The following is a 25,260-nucleotide window of genomic DNA, read 5'->3' as shown; positions in this document are numbered from 1 at the left end:
GAATAAAAACAAACCTAAGTACCAAAATGTATGTACTGACTGCCTTCTAAATGTTTATACAAATGTTGGAAGCCCCTGAGGGCATACATCAAAATAGTAAGTATCCCTAAGTAGAAAGACTGTGGTTTATTTTTACTTTTTTTCCCTCTGACTTTCTAAAAATTTCTAAGTAATCTTGTATTGTTTTAATTATCAGAATAAAGTCTTAATGTCATTTACAAAGAATTTATATAACAGAATATTCATGTTATAATGTCAAGGAAGGCAGGAAAAAACAGCATACAGTATGAGTATGACTACCTTAAAATACAGACTATTTGTAATGCTGAAGTATAATTCGGAACAGCAAAAAGTTGTACCCAATCCAAATGTTCACCAACAGGGAATAAACTTGTGCTACAGTCTCACAATGGAGCCCTCTCAGGCTATAAAGGGAAAGTAATGAGGACTCTATCTACAAATACTACTCTAAAGTAATGTTCAGAATATATTAAGTTGAGAGAAAGAGGAAGGGAAACCCAAGAGAAATAAGTATGTATAGCACACTGCCATTTTTTTAACCACAGAACAAATTAAATAATGTGCCTATAAAATACAGGGCAGAACAAGGTAGAAGAGGTAGAAAGAGGGACCAGGCATAGTGGCGCACACCTATAATCCCAGCACTTGGGAGGCTGAGGCAGGAGGATTGGATCACCGCAAGTTGGAGGTCTGCCTCAGCTAGTTGAGTTCAAGGCCAGCCTGAACTACATACTGAGACTACGTCTCAAAAATAAAGGGGGGGGGGGGGGCCTACAATTTATTTTACAGACATGACATTGGGACCATTTAAATGCTTACATAATTATCTTTAAAATAGAAAAATCATCTAAAACTGAAAGCAGAGCAAACAAACAGATGAATCTTTGTATCAAGTTGACTGGTCATGCAAACAGAGGAATTATTTCAGTACCATGAAGGCAGAGTAATCTATACATACCTAGGTGAAATATTTATATAAAAACAAAGGGACTGCAAAAAATCTTAAACTGATTTCAGTAATCATGTTGTATTAATATTGGTACTGTTATCCTAAAACTATGTATATGTACATAATGTACATTAGGTAAGTAATTAATAATCTCATAAGAAGCAAGATTTTAAGCATGGGAAAAGAAATACAAACAGAAAAGAAGTTAAAAACTTGTAATTATAAATTTAAATTTTAACCATCAATATGAACATATTTTATTTATTTACTTCCTTCCACAGAAAAAGGCCAGAGGTAGCGTGCTCCCTGGTATACAGACTGTAATTTCTAATTCCATTTCCTACCTGAAGAATCCAGTTCCTTAAAGCAGTGGGTCTCAAAGTGTAGGCCCTAAAACAGCATAATAAGCATCATTTGACAACTAACTATGCAAATTTAGGGCCCCACCCCAGGCCTATTAAGTGAGTCTCTGAAGTAGGTAGACCTATCAATGGATGTTTTAACAAGTCCTCCAGGTAATTCTGATGCACATTCAAGACTGCATCCGAGAAAGGGATGATTGCAAACCTAGAGCAGGAATGCACAAGACGGTCCCAGACTTCCTTTCATACCCAAAGGAAGCTATCAAAGATTACATCCCAGGAACTCAGAAATCAACCAGAATAAGCTTCCACTGTCCAAGGTGAGAAAAATTAGAATTTAAATAAGGATAATACCAATGAATTAAAATACCTCCAAAATCAGGCCTGGAGGTACAACTACATGGCAAAGCACATGCTTAGCATCCACAAGGCCCTCAGTTTAATGCCCAGCACCAAAGAAAAAAAAAAGTGAGAAATCCATGAGTTCATAATAATATTTTTAAAGTCAACCTGATAGTTGGGATAGCAGCTCCTCCAAAATGATCACATCCTAATCCTCGGGTGCCAAAAGAGAATAAAAGTAACAAATGGAATTAAAGTTGCTAATCTGCTGACCTTAAAATAGAAATGTTATGCTGAATTAGCATATAGGTCCTTAACCAAAAGGATCCTTAAAAGTAGGAAGGGCGAGGCTGAGGATTTAGCTCAGTGGTTCCACTACCTGCCTTGCAAGCGCAAGGTTCCCAGTTCAATCCCCAGTACCAAAAGAAAAATAGAAAAGGGAAAAAAGGGGCTGTGGATTTAGCACAGTGGTTCCACCACCTGCCTCGCAAGGACAAGGTCCAGAGTTTGATCCCTGGTACCAAAAAAATAAATAAATAAAACAGAAAAAGACTCCTTCAACTATTACTGGCTGAGAAGCTAGAAAGGAGCCAGCAGTCTAGAAACCAGGCATCCCTTAGGAGGTGGAAAAGACAAAGAGCCCTGGGGCCTTTAGAAGAACACAGAGCTGCCACCACCTGGACATGGTGAGACCTATTTCAGACCTCTGGCTTCCAAACGTGTAAGATCCTAAATGTGTACTTTTAAGCCACCAACTTAAAATGGTAATCTGTCCCAGCAGCAGCAGAAGGCTAACATACAGTACTAGCCTCTGGAGCATCCCACAGAACTCTTATTTTTCATCTTTCCTTTATGAACTGCAACTCAGGGTAATAGGACAGGTGAGAAAAAAACAAGTATCTCTTTGTACAAGCAGTCAACTATAAAAACAAGAATAATGAAATTAAACTATCACCATTTTGCCAATAATCACTGATGCCTAGTAACATCACAAAACCTGGGACAAATATGTGGAAGAAACAAAGAAAACACTTTAAAAATTGAATGCTAAATTTTTTTAGGCAAAATGATTATTAAATTGGCCAGGAAATTTACTCCAAAACAACTAAACCAAGGACTTATCATGAATTATAACTAGTAAATAGAAACTCAATTCTGGATGGGCAAGAAAGAGTATTTTTGTTTGTTTGTTTGTTTGTTTGTCTGTCTTATACAGATACAGTCGTTCCTCAGTATCTGTGGGGACTGATTTCAGGACCCCTGGTGGATACAGAAGCAGGTACTCAGGCCCTTAATATAAAATGGCACAGTATTTATATACAACCTGCATCCGTTCATTCATACACTGTAAATCATCTCTAGATTACCTTCAACACCTAATACAATGTAAATGCTAGATAAATAGTTCTTATTCTACTTTATGAAAAAAGGACCAGGAAGTCTTTACATATTCAATACAGACACAGAGGTTGCCGAACCACCACTCCCAGCAAAGAGGAAGAGGCTTACAGGCCGCCATACTACCGCTCCCAGGGCAAAGGAGGAGGCTTCCAGGCTTCCATACCACCATGCCCAGCACAGAGGAGGTGAGCCACGCATGCCCCCCGCCTCGCCTGGTCGAAATGAGCAGACACATAAAAAGGCCTCAAAACCAGACTTCCAGATCACCTACAGCAACCCCAAAGGGAAACAAGATGGAACACTCTGATACTCAACCACCTGGACTCCCTGAACTGGCAACAAAAGGATACCTGGAAAAAGTGAAATAATAAATAATTTCTCAGATAACAGCAGAGATTGTGCCCACAGTGCAAGATATGATCACTAAATCTAGAGAAGACACAGATGAAAAAATAGAGGAGCTGAGGAACATGATGGAATCCCAATATAGGAAACAAATGGAATCCATAAAACAAATGCAAAGATTTCTAGAAGATTAAAAACTCCATTGAAAATTTATGCAGCAGAATGAGCCAGTGTGAGGACAGAATTTCAGATATAGAAGATAAGATTGCAATTGGTGTACCAGGAAAAGAAAACTCTCTTTAAAATAGTAAGGGATTATGGGACATCAATTCAGCAAGTGCTAGATGATGCAAAGAAGAATAACATAAGACAGATCGGAGTCAATGAAGAAAGAGGAGAGAGTGCAGACAACATTTAAATAACTATTCACAGAAGTGATGGCAGAAAACTTAACAAGCGGGGGGAAAAGAACTTGACATAGAGACAAGTGAGGCATATAGGACTCCAACTTTCCTTGGTCAAAAAAAAATCTACACTTAGGCATATAATAGATAAGATTCCAGAAACCCAACAGAAGAAAAAAATTCTACAAGTAATTAGAGAAAAGAAACAAATCACATACAAAGGAAAGCCCATCAGAATCACAGCAGACTTCTTAATGCAAACCCTCAAGGCAAGAAGAGCTTGGAGTAACGTATTTCAAGCCCTAAAGGAAAACAGCCTCCAACCCAGATTGATGTAGCCTGCAAAACTATCTTTCAAAATTGATGGAGAAATAAGATACTTTCATGACAAAGAGCACCTTAGGAACTTCATGAATACCAAACCAGCACTCCAAAAAATTTTAGACAATATCCTAGGAAAAGACGAGGATCACAACCCCAAGAAGCCCAGCAGAATTAATCCACTGGGTGCAACAAGAAATTAAACACAAAGGGGGAGAATCCAACAAAAAGAAAAAGTCATGACAGTGATAAGTCAATACATATTTGTACTGGCTACTTACCATCTTCTTCTGTCTACTTTTTAATTGGGTTGTCTATTAATGAGCTGTAAGGATTCTTTATATATCCTGGTCATGGGTTATATGTACTATAAATATGGTCTGTTTAAGGAATACTTTTCATTTTCTTAACGATGTCATTTAAAGTTCTAAATTTTGATAGAATCTCATTTATCAATTCTTTCTTTTATACATCATGTTTTTTGTATCCTAGGAAATTCTTGCCTACTCTAAATTCATAAACATTTTCCCTTATAATTTCTTCTTAAAGTTTTATAGTTTAGTCTTTCATATTTAGATTTATATATCCTATCAAGTTATTTTTATGTATGGAAATAAAGGGTTGAGGTTAATTTTTTACATATGGATACCAGGTCTTCTAGTACCATTTGCTGAAAACACTACCTTTTCCTCTGCTCTTTAATTGAGTTTATGTTCTATAAAATGTTATTGTTAAATAATCTTTCAAACTCAGTGGACCATATATGTGTGGTTCTATTTCTAGATTCTCTGTTTTATTCCAATGATCTATATGTCTTTCCTTACACCAACACTGCCTTGATTACTGTAGCTTTAGAGGAAGTCTTAAAATTAAGTAATAAATGTCTTCCAACAGTTTTTTTTCTTTTTACTTTTCTAGGTCCTTTGTACTCCTACATAACTTTTAAATTTCAATATCCAATTCTTCATTTATAGCAAGTATACATAGACCTGAATTTTTATATATACCTTGTGTTTTCTAATCCTGCTAAATTCAAATACAAGTTCTAGGGGCTCCTTGAGATTTCTTAGTATTTTCTCTGTAGATGATCATTTCATCTACCTATAAAGATTTTACTTCTACTTGCCAATCCTATGCTAATTGTGTCTTTTTATTGCCAGACTATTTTGGTCTGGACCTGTTTCAAATTTTAATGGACAAATGAAGAATAGGCATATCTGCCCTTGTTCCACACCTTAGGGAGAAAGCATTGTTATCTTTTCGATTCATATAAGGCGTTTTTGCTGAAAGTATGGAGTACACGACTTATCTGTTGAGAAGGTTCTGTTCTACTTCTAGTCTCCTGATAGCTTTTACCATGAACAGCTGTGGAATTTAGTCCAATACTTTTTCTGCAACTACTGACAGGACCAAATGACTTTTTCCTTTCTTCTGTTAAAATGATAATTTATAGGGGTGGATCTTCCAATGCTAAACCAACACTGCCATCCCTATAATAAAACCACTTTCTACATACTGCCACATCTGACTTTAATAGTTTGTTTTGTTAAATAAATTTTTATCTATGTTCATACTTTTTTCTTCTATTATCTTTATCTAGTTTTAGTATTAGCACAATGTTGATTTCCTAAAATGAGGGGAGAAGTGTTCCTTCTTTCTTCTGCTTTAAATGTTTGATATAATTTATCAGTTAAAATGTATATGAGCCTGCTGTTGTCATACAGGTAGGTTTTCAAGCTAGGAATATACTTTCTTTAATACGTGCTATTAAAATTTTCTATTTCCTCCAAAGAAAGTTTCATTAATTTGTCTTCCAAGGAACTTCTTAGAAGTTGTCAAATGTATTTCAAAAAAGATTTTTGTAATATGCTTTCTATATCCTTTTAAATTCTGTAAAATCTGTGGTAATGTCCTCTAAATTTTGATATTGTAATTTTAAAAATGTATAATTCATATTGCACAATAGGAAGAAAAGGTCTAAAGGAATAGGGGAAGTGGGAGGGGTAAGGGAAAGGAAAGAAATGAAAAGAAAAATATGAGAAAAGAAAAAAATGGAAACAAAGTCTTTGCAAATAGGGAAGGGTGGAGGGGATGAAGGGAGGGCAGGGGAAGGGGAAAAAAATAAGAACCAAGATACAGCATGTAAAGGTACAAGATCCCAATGATGAATGTAACTATATTTTATACCTAAAATGTACCAATAAACTTAATGGAAAAAAAAAATTCGTATAGAAGCATGAAAGACCCCAAATAGCCAAAGCAATCTTAAACAAAAAGAGCAAAGCTGGAGGCATCACAATACTTGATCTCAAGACATATTAAAGAACCATCATAATAAAAACAGCATGGCACTGGCATAAATTCAGATAGAACAGAACAAAAAACCAGAAATAAATCTACACATCTACAGCCAACTGATTCTCATCAAAGGGGCCAAAAACATACACTGAAGAAAGGACAACCAACAGTGCTGGGAAAACTGGATATCCACATGCAGCAGGCTGAAGTTTGACCTCTATCTCTCGCTCTGTACCAAAAAAAAAAACACAAACAAACTCAAAATGGATCAAAAATCTTCATGTAAGACCTGAAACTCTTAAGCTACTAGAGGAAAACAGAAGAAAAGCACTTCAAGACATCGGTATAGGCAATGATTGCCTAGATAGCACTACCAAAACACAGAAAACAAAAGCAAGACCTGACAGATGGGATCACATCAAACTAAAAAGTTTCTGCAAAGCAAACAACCAACAGAGGGAAGAGACAACCTGCACAATGGGGGGAAATGTTTGCCACCTACTCCTCTAACAGAGGGTTAGTATTTAGAATAAAGAACTAAAAAATGACAAAAAGCAAGTGATCCAATTTAAAAATGGATAATAATTGCAATTAGACATTTCTCAAAAGAAGAAATACAAATGGCCAAGAAATATATAGAAAATATTCTGTCACTGGCCATCAGAAAAATAACAGTGAGATTCTACCTCATCCCAGTTAGAAAAGCAACTATCAAAACACAAAATATAATGTTGGCAAGGATGTGAGGAAAAAGTAACCCTTATTGGCAGGAATGTTAACTTAATACACCTACTATGGAAAACAGTATGAAGGTTCCTCAAAAAACTAAAAGTAGATTTAAGAAAACTAAAAATATAACTTAGAAAACTAAAAATATAACTTAAAAAACTAAAAATAGAATATATAATCCAGTATATTTGATACATACTCCAGGTATATATAAAAGGAAATAAAGTCAGCATATACAAGAAATATCTCCATTTGCCCACTTATCACAGTACCTTTTAGAATAGCTAAGAAATGGAATTAGCCTAGGTGTCCATTAAAAGATGAATGTATAGTGGGGGACCTCAACACCCCTCTATCACAAATAGACAGATCATCTAGAAAAAAAAATTAACAATGAAATTCTAGAACTGAACCAAGCTATTGAACAAATGGACTTAATAGGTGATTACAGAGTGTTCCACCCCACAAAATCAGAATACACATTCTTTTCAGCTGCACACGGGTCATTCTACAAAAGAGATCATGTGCTAGCTCATAGGGCAGTCTAAGTAAATGTAAAAGAATTGAAGTTAACCCCTGTATATTAGCAGACCATACTGCAATAAAATTGGAGGTCAATAACATAAGAAACCGCAAAACTCCCACAAACACATGGAAATTGAACAACACCCTCCTGAACAACCAATGGGTCACAGAGTAAATTAAAGAAGAAATTAGACAGTTTCTACAAGTAAATGATAATGCCAGTACAACATACAGGAACCTGTGGGACACAATGAAAGCAGTTCTACACAGGAAATTCATGGCAGTGAATGCCCATATTAGGACAACAGAGAGAACTCAGTTAAGTAACCTAATGCAGAACTTCAAGCTCCTAGAAAAAAGAAGAGCATAACAAACCCAAAGCTCATAGAAGAAAGGAAATTATAAAGATATGAGCAGAAATCAATGCAATGGAGACTAAGAGAATGATACAGAAAATTAATGAATCAAAGAAATGGTTTTTTGAAAGAATAAATAAAATCGATAAACCTTTAGACAACCTTATCAGAAAAAGGAAAGGCTCAAATCCATGCAATTAAGAACAAAAAAGGTGAAGTCACAACAGACCCAGCAGAAATTCAGATCATCAATATCTACTTTGAGAACCTGTACTCTAATAAAATGGAAAACACAGAAGAAATGGACAGATTCCTAGATATATACAAATTGTCAAAGTTAAATGGAGATAAAGAAATTCTAAACCCCCCAATAACAATGAGTGAAATTGAAAATGTAAATTTACCAACAAAAAAAAGTCCAGGTCCTGATGGCTTTCACTGCTAAATTCTACAAGACATATAAAGAAGAACTATCCACATTACTCTTTAAACTCATCAAAGAAATTGAAAGGGGAGCAAGGCTTCCAAATTCATTCCTGGAAGCAAGTGTTACTTTGATTCCAAAACCAGAGAAAGACCCAACCCAAAAAGAGAACTACAGACCAATCTCCCTAATGAACATAGATGCAAAAATCCTCAACAAGATTCTGGCAAACAGAATACTGAGGGTCATCAAGAAGATCATACACCCTGACCAAGTCAGATTTATCCCAGGGATGCAAGGATGGTTCAACATTCGTAAATCAATAAATGTAATACACCATATTAACAGAGTCAAGGACAAAAATCATATGATCATCTCAATAGATGCAGAAAAGGCATTTGACAAAATCTAACACCCATTCGTGATAAAAATGCTATAGAAAATTGGAATAGGTCTTTGTCTCAACCTGATTAAGGCTATTTATGACAAACCAACAGCCAACATCATACTAAATGGTCAAAAACTTAAAACTTTCATGCTAAAATCAGGAACAAGACAAGGATGCCCATTATCACCACTCCTGTTCAATACTGTCCTGGAAACATTAGCCATAGCAATTAGAAAAGAGAAAGAAATGGGTCGAGGACTTAGCTCAGTGGTTTCGCCACCTGCTGCGCAAGCACAAGAAGCCAAGTTCAATCCCTGGTACCAAAAAAAAAAAAAGAGAGAGAGAAAGAAATAAAATGAATAAAGATAGGAAAGGAAGAAGTGAAACTGTCATTATTTGCTGATGATATGATACTTTACATAGAAGACCCAAAAAACTCAGTCAAAAATCTTCTAGACCTAATTGACAGATTCAGTAGACTAGCTGGATACAAGGTCAACACTCAAAAAACAATAGCCTTCTTATACACAAATAGCAGACCCATTGAGAGAGATATTCGGGAAACAATTCCTTTTACAATAGCATCCAAAAAGATGAAATATCTAGGAATCAATCTAACAAAGGAAGCAAAAGACCTCTATACTGAAAACTACAGCACTCTGAAAAAGGAGATCTAAGAGGATATACGAAATTGGAAAGATATCCCTTTTTCCTGGGTAGGAAGAACCAATATAGTGAAAATGGCCATACTTCCAAAACTACTATATAGATTGAATCCAATGCCGATTGAAATTCCAAGAATATACTTCACAGAACTAGAGAAAACAATACAAAAATTCATTTGGAAACAGAAGAAACCTAGAATAGCAAAAGCAATTCTAGACAACAGAGACATGGCTGGGGGTATCACAATACTCAACTTGAAACTATACTACAAAGCTACTGTGACAAAAACAGCATGGTACTGGCAAAGAAACAGACCCGAGGTTCAGTGGAACAGATTCGAAGATGCAGAAACAACTCCAGACATACTCAGCCACCTCATCTTTGACAAAGGAGCCAACCACCCTCATTGGAGGAAAGATACCCTCTTTAACAAATGGTGTTGGAAAAACTGGATTTCAACCTGTCAAAGATTAAAACTAGACCCATACCCATCAACATGCACTAAACTAAGATCAAAGTGGATTAAAGATATAAATATTAAGACAGAAACACTAAAATTGCTGGAAGATAAGTTAGGCAGAACTCTTGAAGACACTGGCATAGGAAAAGACTTTATGAACAAATCCTCAGTAGCATGGGAACCAGCACAAAGAATCAACAACTGGGATCTCATCTTATTAAAAAGCTTCTGCACTGCAAGAGAAACCAACAATAGAGCTAAGAGACAACCTACCATCTGGGAAAAAATTTTTAGCAGCTGTACCTCAGACAAAGGACTACTATCTAGAATATATAAAGAATTGAAAAAAATCAGATCCCCCAAATTCAAAGACCCAATTCAAAAATGGGCATCCGAAATAAAGACATTTCTTAGACAAAGTAAAAGCAGCAAATAAATATATGAAAAAATGTTCAACATCACTGGTCATTCAAGAGATGCAGATGAAAACAACACTGAGATTCCACCTCACCCCACAAAGAATGGCTGCTATCAAGAAATCAACCAATATCAAATGCTGGCAGGGGTGTGGGGAGAAAGGAACCCTTCTCCATTGTTGGTAGGAGTGAAGACTGGTGCAACCACTGTGGAAATCAGTATGGAGCTACCTCAAAGAAGTAGGACTAGAGGTTCCATTTGACCCAGCTATTCCCCTACTGGGTATCTTCCCCAAACAATTAAAAGAATCGTACCACAGCGATATATGTGCACCCATGTTCATAGCGGCACAGTTTGTAATAGCTAAAGCTTGGAAACAGCCCAAGTGCCCATCAACTGGAGACTGAAGATGTGGGTTTTTTTATAAAATGGAGTACTACTCAGCCATAAAGAACGAGAAACTAGAGACATTTATAGCTAAATGGATGCATATTGAGGCCATACTCTTAAGTGAAATAAATAGGACACACATGTGTAAATACTGAATAGTTTCTCTACTGTGAGAAACAAAGTGTAAATAAGGATGAAAATTATTAAAATGAATAATAGATAATTTGAAATAGGAAAAGGTCCTCAGGTGTAGGGGTGGCAGGAGGGGAAGGGGAAAGGGAAGAAGGGAAAGGAAAAATTCTAAGAAAAAAAATGGAAACAAAGTGTATGTAAATAGGGAAGGGTGGAGGGGGTGAAGGGCACACAGGTAATGGGGCAAAAATAAGAACTAAGATACATCATGTTCAGGTACAAACACCCAATGATAAATGTAAATGTATTATATACCTAAAATGTACCAATAAAAGAATTTTTTTAAAAAGATGAATGTATAGGGCCAGTGATTTAGCTCAGTGGTTCCGCCGCCTGCCTCGCAAGTGCAAGGTCCCAAGTTCAATCCCTGGTACAAAAAAAAAAAAAAAAAAAGATGCATGTATAAAGAAAATGTGGTACTGCGCAAGTGCAAGGACCTGAGTTTGATCCCCGGTACCAAAAAGAAAAGAAAATGTGGTACATATACAAAATGGAGTATTATTCAGCCATGAAGAAGACTGAAATCCTGTAATTTGCAGACAAATAGGTGGAACTGGAGATCATCTTATTAAGCAAAATAAGCTAGACACAGAAAGACACATATTGTATGTTCTTCTCACATGTAGAAACAACAACAAAGGTCAACTAGAAGGTAGAATTACTAGCGAATGGAAAGAGGATGAGGATGGATAGAAGAATGGAGGGACGTGATCAATGCATGTACAGAAATCTCTCAGTAAATTCCATTAATTTGTACAACTGGTAGTATAAATAATAACAAATAAAAGAGAATTGAATTAATCAAATATAAATAAAGCCTGATCTATCTCTTTCTTTTCTTTCTTTCTTTCTTTCTTTCTTTCGTACTGGTAACTCAGGCCCTCGCGCTTGCCAGGCAGGCGCTGTATCTGTATTCTTTTTATCACACGAGTGGTTTTTCAAACTGACTCCAAGAAGCCCTAGAATTAGGAATACTCAAACCAGGCGGGCTAAAAATCATCTGACTACATGTTTCTAGGGAGAGCAAAGAAATGTGCATTTAGTTTTAATGCAAACAGCCACCTCCCTAAGAATCTACAGAGCTCTCCTGGATATATCTGTTTTATTTGCTATTATAAACAAAGGGTTTCAAGAGAAAGTTTGAAAACCACTATGCTACAAGAGATGACCACCCTGTTGTACAATGAGTGCTGCCTGGCAAGATCGGCATGATGACACTGACTGACAGCCTGAATTTCTGCACTAACGGCCCAGTTTCCTTTAAGATTCAGAGGGGCACTCTGGGCCCACACTGAGCTGAGTGCCTTTGCATACGAGGGCTCTCTCAGAGCAGGCAGGCTGGTTCTAAAAGGTAGATTAGTTGAAAACTAAAATATCCCTAAAATCTTAGAATCATATTAGAAATGAAAAGCCAGGTCCTCATACTTCTTTCTAGAGTCAGCCAGTGTTTTTATCTCTGGCCAGATGGAGAATGAGAAGGTTCTCATCCATCAAATTTCTACCTTATCAGGTTTCACTGTGAGAAAGCTTGTCAAAGTGCTCAGTGGTTACCTTCAAATATACAAAGGAAATTTCTCCAAAATCTTAATGAGGTGAAGGCACTCAGTGATGTGAGGAGAATTTCCAGAATCAGTAGGAGATGTGATGTTCAAGACACATTCTGCGCTGCCTCATCGCTCCTGCGCAGTGGCAGAGGCAGTGCTGGCCTGTCCTACCCCACTTCACCCTGGGTAGCTCCACTTCCATGTTTTCTCTCCATAAGAGTGCATTTGAACAAAGGATTCACATGTTTTAAAAAGGCAGCCGCTGCTACTGGAATGAGGCAGCTAGCAACTGTGCCTCCTCTGACTGGTGCTGGCTGTGAAGACAGCCGAAGTTCTGAGCAGGGAGCTTGATGCAGACCTCACCAGAACTCTGGGGAAGAATGGACAAAGGAATGCGAGCTCAGTTAAGCAGGCATCAAAGCCCAGCTGGGTCAGGCAGCACGCAGGACACTACACTTCAGTAAACCCCGCCTGAGGGATGTTGAGGAACACATCTGCCTGCCTGCCAGCCTTGGCTAGGCCTTCTCTCTACCAAGAATGAATTTCCTCTTCCCAAACCCTGGGCAAACTGCTATTAATCCTTCAAGGCTCAGCTCAAACCCACCTCCGCTGTAAAGCCATCCCTGCCCTCTGGTCTTGGAGCACAGCTCCACTCTGTCCTCCCAAAGTATCTGGTCCACCAGCACCTATCATGCTATATTTTAATTAGCTCTTTGTCTGCATTTCTATTACATTTCTCCTCCAGATGCTTTCAGAAACTGAAGTGATTCAGTCTGGTACTCCCAGTGCCCAGGACAGAGCCTGGCAAGAAATGATAAAATAAGGGGCAATGGGGAAAGTATCCCTATTTGTGCCCCATAGAGATTACAGCAATTCCATGGGAAAAGTAATGGGACAGCCTTTTAAAAGCAGCTTTAACAGCAGCCTCATGTGAGAGTCACTGAGATACTCCACAGTCTCTCAGTCTAAGAGCATTTTAACCCCCCTTCTGGAGGGATCAATCAGCTGGAGAGGAGCAGACAAGTGCTTTCTTCAGAGCAGAGGTTAGTGTTGATCAAGGAAGAAATGTACAGCTTTGGTGACTTGACTGGGAGAGGGGGAGAGCACATTTATTAGTCAGCAGTGCCCAGTGGATTCCAATGGGCAGTAATTTGTCATTCAAAGTCCTGAGCCAGCACCTGTCACACAATTAAAAGCCAGAACAGAAGAAATCTGACCACACTGAGTACCTACTTCTCTGTGCCAGCATCACAGTAGGCACTTTCTCACACATTAAATAGTATTACTCATTCATTTAGAGCTATAATAGATATAATCAACCCCATTTTGGAGGGGAATAAACAAACATTCCTTCCAGGAAGTTAAGTATTGGCTTAGAGGTTAAGCATCTCTAGGTGAAGCCATGATTCTAACTCAAGTCCAGCACTGGTTCCCACTATTCTAAAAATACTATTAGTATTGCCACGTTTCTCCATTTATTGATCATTTATGACGTTCCAGGTATTATGCTAAGTGCTGTACCCTATCTCATAAAATCCTTGCAACTAATCCCTGCTTTCTGATAAGATATGGACACCACAGTTCAGAAAGGCAAGACTGTTGGTTCACAGTTCAACAGGTTCTAAGTGACAGAGCCAAGACTCAAATCCAGCGTGACCAATGTCTCTGCATTCAGGCTCTCTGACAAGACAGTGGAATTTGTGAAGACAGAACTTCTCCCAATACAGTTCACTTAAACTGCACATTATTCTGTGAGGATACCAACTCAAAATCTTTACAGCTGATTAAAAAGAAAAAAGCAAAATAAGAGATTGTGAGCTTGGTAAAATCATGCCACTTTAGGTCCATGGTCTTACCTCTAACCAACCAGCCTGAAACATTGTCTCCAAAGGCCGTGTTTTGATTACAGTTCACTAAGGGACATACTAAATGCTGTCCCAGTCTCATGTGGAGTTACCCATCAGTGAGTGACTGAAAACCAGAGGGGTTCAGAGTGATCTAACCTGAAGTTAAACCCCTTCCTGTGAAAGCACACGGAATTATCGCACTGGGTGATGAGTACAACTTTAATTAGATTTGGGCGCTTTAGCCAGCAAGTACACTCCACAGAGCTAAGTGCCCAGGTACTGAAGCACACACTTGTCAAGGTAGTGGGTGACAGGTGGTCCCGTAACAGATGAGATTGCAAGGCAGTCTGAGAACAACAGCTCAGCCACGGTCTAACAGCTATATCGGCTCCTATACAGAAGGACAAAAGGACAAGGACTCACTCCTCTTCCCCACTCAATCTGAGCAGAATACAAAGCACTTGGGCCAAGGGTGGCAAGTCTAAAATAAAGATCACTCCCTCTCTCTCACCCTTCACTGATCTCTCTTTCAGGTACATACGTGAAAAGCATAGGCTAAAAGGAGTTAAGTCTCCAGACCCAACAATGCATCAAAGTCAGAGATGTGAGAACAGGGAAGTGAGAATCCAAAGAGCATCCCTGTTGTAGACTACAGAGGTTCGAACCCTTTAAACAACAGTCAGGACACTGACTGAGGAATACTGGTTTATTTGTTTCTTGCAAAGACCTCCTGAATTTCCTTATAGGGATATGGGGCCATCTGGCGGCAAGGAGGTATAACACACCTCCTTGTGTTACAGAGACCTACCTGTGACCCTCACTGCTCATTATAAACAAGATTCCCTAAGCAAAAACAAAAGCTTGTGTTCACCAGAGCCTAATGACAGTGCCTGCACCATTGCAAGTACTCGATAAATGTGTGTTGACTAAATAAAGGAACTGTAATTCACAGCACAAGAGGAGTCAACTGACACAAGGTCACTGCAATCACAGGCAATTAAAACAAACACACAGGACGAACTGACCCTCATGGCCCCACTCATGTCTGCACACAATCAGACCTGGTGCATCCATTCGCCTCCGATTCCAGCTGAGTTTGCAGCAAAGGCACTGTCTCCCCCGAGAGATGCTGAAGAACCAACACAATGAGACTGGCAGGAAAGGTTTTTGGCAAGAGCAAAGGATGGTTTGATCATTTCCAAAAGAGAACGAGTTGGCTTATCATTAGAATTCTGGGAATGCCACAGAAACCAGACTGCCTACTATGGGGCCTCCGTGCAGATTTTAAATCAGGGCTCATCTGTAAATAGGGCTGCAGTATTTCCAACTGACTTTGAAGCTCTTGTGCAAGAAAAGAGAATGGGAACCAGCTAGACAGCTTCCCAGGGACTGAAAACCTTAATACTTACTTACAAGCTCACCAACTTGGACGGCATTGATCTAGCCCTGTGCAGAGCTGCTCTGACTGAATGGGGCATTGTTGAAGACTGTACACTGCTCAGTCCTCTTTATAAAAACCACCAGATGCGATTCTTTCCTCAGGCCTCAGGGCCAGCAAAAGCTGCCTTTTATCTTAACATGTTCGTCTTATAGACAATGGAGACCTTGGAACTGAATTTCCCTTTTTACTCTCACTGCCAGGAGCCACCAGCTGAATTTTAAGTCCTTTTCAGTACTGCAAAGAGCATGTTTACATAGTTGCTCTGTGATTCCATTTTACTAGTCACCCTTGTATTTTCTGACCCCAAGCCTTTGTCTTTATTTTAAATCTCATTTAAGCTTATGACTTTTTATAAACCTCCACAAATGTTTCTGAAACACATAAAGGAACAAATTACAATTTTTAAAGCTTCAAATATAGAATTTTTCAAGTTGTTTTTCTGAGAACATATTGTTCTGGTCTGCTGAAAAACTGAAAATATTTTTAAAATCTTCCTTTCTGCCAAAAAGCACAGTATCCTTAACATAACTACTGATGGTGTGCCACTGCCGCAACACAGTGTCTTAGGCAAAGCCCTGAAATTAAAATCCACAGACGTGGATCCATTTATTCACTTCCTAAGACTATCACGTTACATGGTCAGGTCATTTAGATTGGGAGGCGCAGATTATTTGTAAAATGGGAATAACAGTCTCTGTGCCCAAAGACAGGTGTGTGTGACAAACATGAAAAATGGGCAGTCTCTTTGTAGACTGTAAGGTGTGATCTACAGACAGCTAAGGAGCATACCTGCTTTTTTCGATCTCTCTGGACAGCAATTTTCATTGCCTAAGAAAGAGGGTGTTGAGCACTGAGCTGACTGTGGGTTGAGAACAAGATGTGTGCTTTGGATATTTTTCTTATCAGTGTTTTACTTTTCCTGCCTATGGGATACAGCAAAATTCAAATAAGCACGAGAGATCCAAAGCTGATTATCAGTGAGTCCTCATAGGTGAAGCTTTAGTGGACACCAAGCTCTGCCACACCTGAGCAACCCCACTACTAAGGAACAGGTTCTTCTCTCCTCCTCTCCACCCTGACCTCAGAGCCTGGCTCCCACGTCAAAGAAAGGCCTTTGCTTATCTTCTCATCTCCCAGCACTGCTCACCAATCCATCCTCCTGACATCCTGAAGACTGGTCTTTCTAAATTGTAAATCTGACCCTGTCAATCCTCTGCTTAATTCCCACTCCATAGAGGCCTAATGGCCTAAAAGTCAAGTCCAAGTTCCCAAACTCTGCATCCCAGACCTTTCCTTCCCCAGGTTAATCTGCCACATCCATAGAGACCACTGGCTTTCATTTCAGTATCAAACTCTTCTCCAAACACTGTCTCTTCCAGCTCTGAGCCTTCACATCCTGTACAACCTTGTGCCCCTAGACCCCCTATCTGTTAACCTTCAACTCAAACTTCAAAACCAGTTCCAAAGTCACTGTCCTCGGAAGCCTTCTATTTCCCACAAGCCACTTCCTTTCCCTGTGCTCCCATGGTAGTGTGCTCCCATCTCTATTATGGAATTGTACCCAGGCCTAGTAGAGGGCCTGTACAAAGTGTTCAGTGTTGCTGAATGTATGAACAAATCCTTTTTCTTTGCCAGGGCAAGAGAGGCCACTAGGAGTGAGGTTTTGTATGTTTGCTTCAATCTAAAGCAACCTCAATAGTAGCTGGTGAGTGGAAGGCACTCTGGCTAATTAAACAGCTGATCAGATTTGCAAGGCTTCACCTGTGCATTCATCCTAGCACCATGAAGCAAAAGCATGGCCTCAGCAAATCTCCCCAGACTCTGTACTCCCACAATCTGGGGTAAAACATTCTCGAAAGACAGACATAGCCAAATTCTTAGACTATAACCAAAAGTTGAGATACCAGTGGGTTGTAATATACATGTAAAAAAGTAGGAAACTACCCAAATCATCTTTCAGAAACAAGTATGTAACTTAAGGCATAAGGCAGACCCGATGAGTTACCCAGAAGCCCTGCATCCCAGGACTGCTCACCTGAGGTGAGCAATTATACTGCACAGCTGTTGTTTTGGTCTGGCCAGGGCCCCATAACAAAATACTGCTTCCTCTGGACACCTGTTCATACCCCTCCAAGCACGAGACTCTCAAGGAGGCTGGCAACGATGGTGCATGTTTATAAGCACACACACTCCTGCCAAAGCAGGATGGCTCTCAGTGCCTCCCCTGTCTGGCCATCCTGACAGGAAGACAGGAGGAGCAGTGGAGTGTGAGTCATCCTTCCTCTTCTGCAACAAACTGGAAGATGTGATCCCAGCAGGGCTGGCAATGAAGGGCCCAGCCACTTGGAAATGGAGTTAGCAAATGTAAGAAAAGGCAGCCAGCTCTCAGGGAGATAGGATCAGTCCTTCCAGTGACACACAGTAATAAATTTCCCTTTTGCCAAAATTAGTTCAGGCGAGGTTTCTGCTCCTCGAAACAAAGTCCCATCCCTAGAATACTTTGCCAATTCCTCCCTCTCACTGTCACAGTCCCCTTCCATTCCTTGCCAAGTAGCTTAACCTCCTTATGAAGATGTGGGTATGTGATGCAAGGACACATCTTTCTATCAACAGCAGCCCTAAATTCTTTTAGACGTGCCAGGGTTTATATGACTGCGTGAATTATGAAACCAACAAACACTGCCTGACAGCAGAGGGATACATAAGTAAACCACAGCATATCTACTTGATGTAATATCACATAGAGATTTCCAATTCTTATCAAGAGTAAGTTATAGGTAAAAAGAATTGCATATTGTATATGATTACATAATTATATGCCTCATCCCCCACCATCCAGATTTTACTACATGAACATTTTTATGATGGCAGTGAGAGAAGAATGCATTTTAAACTTAAAAAATTGTTTTTTTCTTTTGGTACCATGGACTGAACTCAGGACCTTGGGCTTGCAAGGCAGGCACCAGAACCACTGAGCTAAATTCCCGGCCCTAAAACAATTGCTATCCAACAGTGAAGGATATAAGAATGGACCACAAACACTGCAACTCTATCAAAGGACCTGCTGGTCAGGCTTACGCCCCATCCGTAAAGGCACACTACTCCACTCTCCTCCTTCTCATTCAAGTCAAGTGCCACCTCCTCCTGGAAGGTTTCCCAGATATAAGGATCTCTTTCATATAATAATAATTAGCTTTAGATGTTGCAGTATATGGCAGTTAGAGTGAACTATTAATTTGACTGGTCTTGGGACCCATTCATGAGATTGGTGGAGCCTTCTGAGTGTGTCCGGATGGGTCACAGAGCCGTGGCCTTTGGGTCTATCGCCGATTCCTCTGTGGCACTGTTCCCCTCTTCCACTTCCTGTCCACCATGGACTAAGCATCTCTGCTCTGCCTTGAAGCCAGCCAACCATGGACTAAATCCCCCCAAATGATGAGTCAAATGAAACTTCTGCTTCTTTAAGTTGTGGGTGTCAGGTATTGGATCTCAGTGACAAGAAAGCTGACTAATACAAAGTGCTTTATATTTTGTCATGTGTAACATTTCATCTTCCTTGAAAGCTGAAACCTTCAGAAATTATCCCTGCCATTTCCATCAGCATATAAAGTAGATAGATCTAGTGTTCAATAACTTTGGATTAATATGGGTAGGAGATCTTCTAATAGCCTCAATAAAACGGTATACTTCAATACTGCTGATGGCAATCATGTGACTAATAATCTGGTGGCATAATTAACCAATATAAAATATTTGCCCTATAACCAGTAATCTCATCCTGAGAATCTATCCTCGGGATTTCAAAAAAAAGAACGCCTTTATGCCTAAAGATGTTCATTGTGCCATCATTTAAGCAGTCAAATTCTCTACCCAACAAAGGAGGAAAGTATTAAATAATCGTGTGAAAGCTATCAATGAAAGACTTTGCACCATTCAAAAAGACTATTCTGAAGCCTACACAACACAAAAGATGCCTATGGTAGAGTAGGTGAACACAGAACAGCACTTAGCCTCCGATTAGACAGAGAGCCCAGGTGAACCTGGAGGGTAATATTGGAACCCAAAGGAGTTGTTTTGTTAGGGTGGTCGGTCTACTTGCACCTGACATTTTCTTATTTCTCTAAATTTTGATTACTGGTCTCTTAATGTATGTTTAAAATGTTATTAAAATACACAAACATTTGTACTTTAGTTCTCTCTTTCAGTGTTCACAGCGTGATTTCAACTCATGGACCCTGGCATCCTTGCCCACAGCAGGGCTCAGGGAACCAACCACAATACCCATACCTATGGCTCCTCTTTTGAGCTCTCTACTATGGACTGCCTGCCCCAGGCTCTGGAACAGATAATTCAATTAACCTGAGTGTTAGTGATCACTTAGACTCTATCCAACCTGACTGCACCGAGGCTATGTACCTAGATGAGACTCCAGGAGGGATTAAATTAAAAGATGCCGAGAACTTAAGTTTTACTATAATTGAATTTTAATAAGCCTACCAAATTTAGAGAAAATTTTTAAATGCTAATAACCAATGCTGAATAGAGTAGTCTTAAAAAAAGATCACAGAGAGAAATCTGGCACAGTCTTTGTTCCAGAACAATTTGAGTGTATCTATAAAATAGTTTTAAAGATATATCCACACTCTTTGACCCAGTTAATTATATTCCTATCAGAAATAATCAGTGGATAAATACTGATGTAGAATGTTTGCTGCAGTATTTGCACAAGGCAAAAAAGAAATGTGAAATAACCCAAATGCTCTACAATAAGGAAGGGCCTAGTTAAATTGTAGCTAAGTGATGAAATATTATGCAGACACAAAAAGAACATATTTCTGAAGAACACTCATGACACACAGCAACACACCAAAGAATGAACACTGAATAAAAAACAACTTGATACTGGGGCAGGGGAAGGGGCTAAAACATCAAATAGTTAAAACTGGTCATTTCATTTCTAGGTAAGGAGATGATGACTATCTCTTCGCGCCTTTCTGTTTTCTTCTCTGAACAGCTTTCTCCCTACAACAGCAACAGCCACACCACCACATCAGAAGGGCCGGGCAGCACTCACATGAACGGTGCGGGCGCCTTTGCTCCCCTCTCGATGAGCTTTCTCCAGGTCCCTCTCCAGTCTCTCCTTCTCCTGCTGCAGGTCGCTCAGCTCCTGGGTGAGCTTCTTAATGTTCCTCTGCAGCCTGTGGTTCTCTGAGCTCTTGGTGAGGTTTTCTGAGTGCAGCTCAGCCAAAAGGGCTTCCTTTTCTGTCAGAGCAGCCTCACAGTCTTCAGACCCCTGGCAGAGATGGGAGAGGGAGGTGAGCTGATTTTCACACCTCATTAAACTAGGTACTCTGTGCTCCTTTTTCAGCTTGGGAGGAAAAGGAAAAGAAAAGGATTAACATAGATGACATTCAAGATAAAAAGCACAAACAGTATGACGCTTTTGGACTACACAGGGTAATGTTTATGGTATAATATTGATGTGAAAGAGGGAAGCCTACTTGTGTAAAAGTAGTCATCTAAATTCAGAAGGAAAAGGCACAAAATGTGAACAGTAACTGATTTTAGTAGTGTGGGAGTATAGTTTCACCATTTTCTTCATTTCTCTGTATTTTCAAACATTCTAAGATAAGTATGTTACTTTTATAATGGTTTTAAAAAACAAGTCACTTTAAAAGGTAGAAAATGAACAACTTCCTCTGAAAAACAGTAATGGGTATGAGTGAAAGCAGTGTTCATCTGTGTTCAGGGTCAACTGACAACAAAGAAGTGGTCAGCATGGTAGTTCAAAGGCTGGAACTTCAGCAAGGCCCAAGGGCTAAATGTGTCAAGAACATCTTTATCTCATTAATACACAGTTCACCTAAAACAACACATAATGGGATCACAAACATAAGAAAAGTTCTAGGGCTGGGGATTTAGCTCAGTGGTTTCGCTGCCTGCTGCGCAAGCACAAGGACCTGAGTTTGATCCCCGGTACCAGAAAAAAAAAAAAAAGAAAAGTTCTAAATCATCAATAATGAATTAAAATAAGTTCTCAGTTATTGAGTAAGATTTTTTTAATGAGAATATTTGGGGCTGGCAAGCTTATTATACAATGGCACTCTTCATATTTACTCTCTAAGAACTGGCCAAGCACCTACAAGCCGGGAAATATGTCAGGACGAATTTAAATTGATGTAACCCCTACGGACAGATTATATATAACAAGTCCATGTGTATAGTATAAACATGTTCACACTCATCCCAGTAATTTCATTCCTGGATTCAGTATCAGAAGAATCCCAAATGTTGGTGTGGGGATTTATACAAAAAGTTATTCATTGTAGAATTACTTATGGTAGTAAACAATAAGAAACCATCTAAATATGTAATCATACAAAACTAGGATCAAGACACAGTAAAACTGTATTTACAAAGAATCAGTAATGTGAACATCTCTACACTGTTACATGAAAAAAAGATCAAGTTGTAAATGATCTTTAAAAAATCTATGCTTAGAAGAAAGTCTAGGAAAAAAACCATCAAAATGTCCAAAATGTCAATATATGTTGAGTGGTTTCTGAAGTTGCCATTTTTTTCCTTCTAATTTTCTGGAAAAAATGCCAAAGCAGAGGAAAAACTTTTCATACACTTTTTTATATACTTTCTATAAATTTTTTTCAATTAGAAACAAATTTAGGCAACTGAGGCTTCAAAACTGCTCAGTGCACATGCTGTCATCGGACCACAAGTGAAAAACCTGGGATTCAAATGACAGAGGCTGTGTTTTCCCCATAGCAGACCCTGCTTACCCATACAAGTGGCAATCTCAACATCAATAAACTAGAAAGAATAAAAACAAGGAGACTGAATGAGAGTGGGAAGGACTAGAGACAGGAACATCAGTTAGGAGCTTGCTAGACATTATCATGAACAGTTATGGTCAGGTGATGAAAGTTAGTAAAGAAAGAGTTATAGAAGAATATGTACACCTCAAATGAAGCAGCTGGTATAAATGTACCATGTTCCTTTACTCACACAATCCGACTGACAGAATGAGATTTTGGAGACAGACTTGAATTTGAGTTCTGATGCAAACTATCTAAAGTTCACAAATTCCGTTGGGTAAAGACTTAACACATGTTCTCTGAGCAGCCAACGCAACACACACAACCCTAAAGAGTTTGTTACAGCACCTCCGATCTCTGTGGGCTGCGAGAAAAGAAACCTTGCCAACACTGTGCATGACGAGACCTCAAATATCATCCTTAAAGTCTTTTGACTGGAACTAAGGTTATTAATAAATATATGTACGTAATAAATCTGGATAAAAATGTAAACTTATAAGACTCCTTTCTTTCCTTCAAGGCCCGACATAATAAGTAAAACATCACAATGCTTCCAAGGATGTCTGGTCTCTGGCTATCAATTACCAACATACATATTCTTTTCTTAAGGAATGGAAAATATGGTTTTGCTACAAATTCAGCCTTTAAAACCTGATTATTTCCTAGGCAAGGAAAAAGTGTGTAATGTAATTGCAGCTCCATTTCATCAGCCACTGTCAAAACAGTGGGAGAGGGCAAGTCTGAGATCCTAAAACAGGTCCCTCTGTTCTCCTAGCACACCATGATTCAAACCAAATTACTTCAATTATTCTTAGTGTGAACCAAAGCTCTGCGAAAGATAAGGCTTGGGATATGAATCTTCAGATCAAACAGTCTTAAATTAGATTTAATTTCCAACTTCTCTTTACAACCAAAAGCAGTATCAGTGCAGGAGGTGGGAGGAGAGCTTCGGGCCGCATGGACTTACTGTGATGATGGAACTTTATCAATTCATTAAATTATTAGTAGTAGGCATTAACTGTGCAGAGAAACTAGATACATGTGAATAAAAGGTTAAAATAATCAAAAGCACAAAACTAAAATTAGGAAGAGAGAGGGAAAACCAAGGGGATGACCAGCAGGAGTCCTTAAGGTAAAATACGAGGGGTAGAAAAAGAGAAAAAAGGCAGGGCAAAAACACCAAGGCCTGAAACCAAACCCTGGGAGGAAGCAGATAGGACTGAAGCAGCCAGGTGAGGGGAGGTATGGGAGACAGGCTGTGGCCTGTGGTGTGAGACGGCTCTGGGCTCAAATCCTAGCTCTATCACTTAACCAGTTTTGGGATCCTGAGCAAGTTCCTTGAACCTCTCAACCTGGATTTCTTCAGCAGTAAAACAAGGATATCAACAGTGCCTATTTCATAGTGGCATTGTACAGCCAACTGGGATAATCTACAGAGTGCTCTTAGCAGGGCTTGGCACAAAGAATGTGCTCAATAAATTCCTGCTGTTATTCACAATTGCGGTATTTAAATCCTGGCCTCACCACTTGCTAGCTGTGTGGTAGCAAATAAGCTGCACACCCTCGCTGAGCCTCAAAAACCTCACAAATATAAGAGGGATGATAATTAACCTTTCCACTCGTCTGTGAAGATTAAATGAGATAATCCACATATTCTGCATGATCTAAGACTTGGCACAAAGTGAACTCAGCACTCCATCTATGGGGCAGTTGTCATCATTATCATTATGCTGAGGAGGGGGCTGGAGACCTCTCAAAGCTGGTGAAGAAGAATTTCCCTTTAATTAGAGTTAATTCTATCAGTAAAGACCGCCCAGACAGATAAGGACAGAGACAGAGAGACAGAGAAAACAACCCAAGGTGAACACTTACATGGAATTTTGGGGTCTGTGTTTTCTGGGGAGCCTCTCTGGCTTTAGCCAGGGTGGTGCTGAGCTCTTCAATCTCAGAGTTAAGCTCTTCAACCTGAGGAAAATAAAGAATGGCAACCATGTGTACAACTGTAACTTTCCTCTTATCCCAAATGCTTTCCCTGCTCAATTATGTGGTGCTTACAGTAAACACCTTTGTATTAGAGTAGACCAGAGTAGGATCTCTAGTTTGGCCACTTACTCACTGCATGTCTTAACCTCTCTAAACTCAATTTCCTCAGCTGTTGCTACAGTTTGGAAATGGTTTAAGTATGTCTCCCTAAAGTTCATTTGTTGGAAACTTGGTCCTCAGTGTGGTGATGTTGGGAGGTGGGACCTTTAAGAGATGAAGCCTAGTAAGAAGTCCTTAGGTCAACTGGGGGCATGCTCATGGGAGGGACCACAGGAACCCAGTCTCTCTGACTTCCTGTTTGGTGACATGTTCTCTCCCTATAAAAAACGCTAACCGTCTGCTGTTATTCCCTCACCAGAGGCTGAACACATAGGGATACCAAATCCTAGATTTTTAGCCTCCCAACTATAAGCTACATAAACCTCTTTTCTTTATAGTTATCCTGCCTCTGGTACTTAGTTATAGTAATGAAAAATGGACTTATACCACTGTAAGATGGGGACACTACCACTTGCCTAATTGTAGACTTATTACAGTTAAACGAGGTAATGTGTATTGGTGCTAA

At 39.3% G+C, this 25,260-nt stretch overlaps 1 protein-coding gene across 18 annotated transcripts in view; it reads right to left on the bottom strand.

The window, feature by feature from the left end:
* The window catches only part of Cdk5rap2 (CDK5 regulatory subunit associated protein 2), a 193,924-nt gene that overhangs the window by 115,531 nt on the left and 53,133 nt on the right, over window positions 1–25,260 (bottom strand). For all 18 annotated transcript variants that reach the window (XM_087182824.1, XM_087182822.1, XM_087182819.1 and 15 more), the window contains exons 11-12: window positions 24,525–24,617; window positions 20,897–21,115 (exon numbers count right to left, since the gene is read on the bottom strand). In XM_087182824.1, the coding sequence (XP_087038950.1) occupies window positions 20,897–21,115; window positions 24,525–24,617 (312 nt within the window). The remainder of the gene's footprint in view (window positions 1–20,896; window positions 21,116–24,524; window positions 24,618–25,260) is intronic.

The sequence above is a fragment of the Heterocephalus glaber genome, unplaced genomic scaffold (genome assembly GCF_053883595.1).
Source record: "Heterocephalus glaber isolate CG9 unplaced genomic scaffold, H.glaber_assembly_v1.0 deba00001479, whole genome shotgun sequence".
NCBI lineage: Eukaryota > Metazoa > Chordata > Mammalia > Rodentia > Bathyergidae > Heterocephalus > Heterocephalus glaber.
Note: the sequence above shows the minus strand (reverse complement) of the source record. Positions and strands in the feature narration are given on the sequence as shown.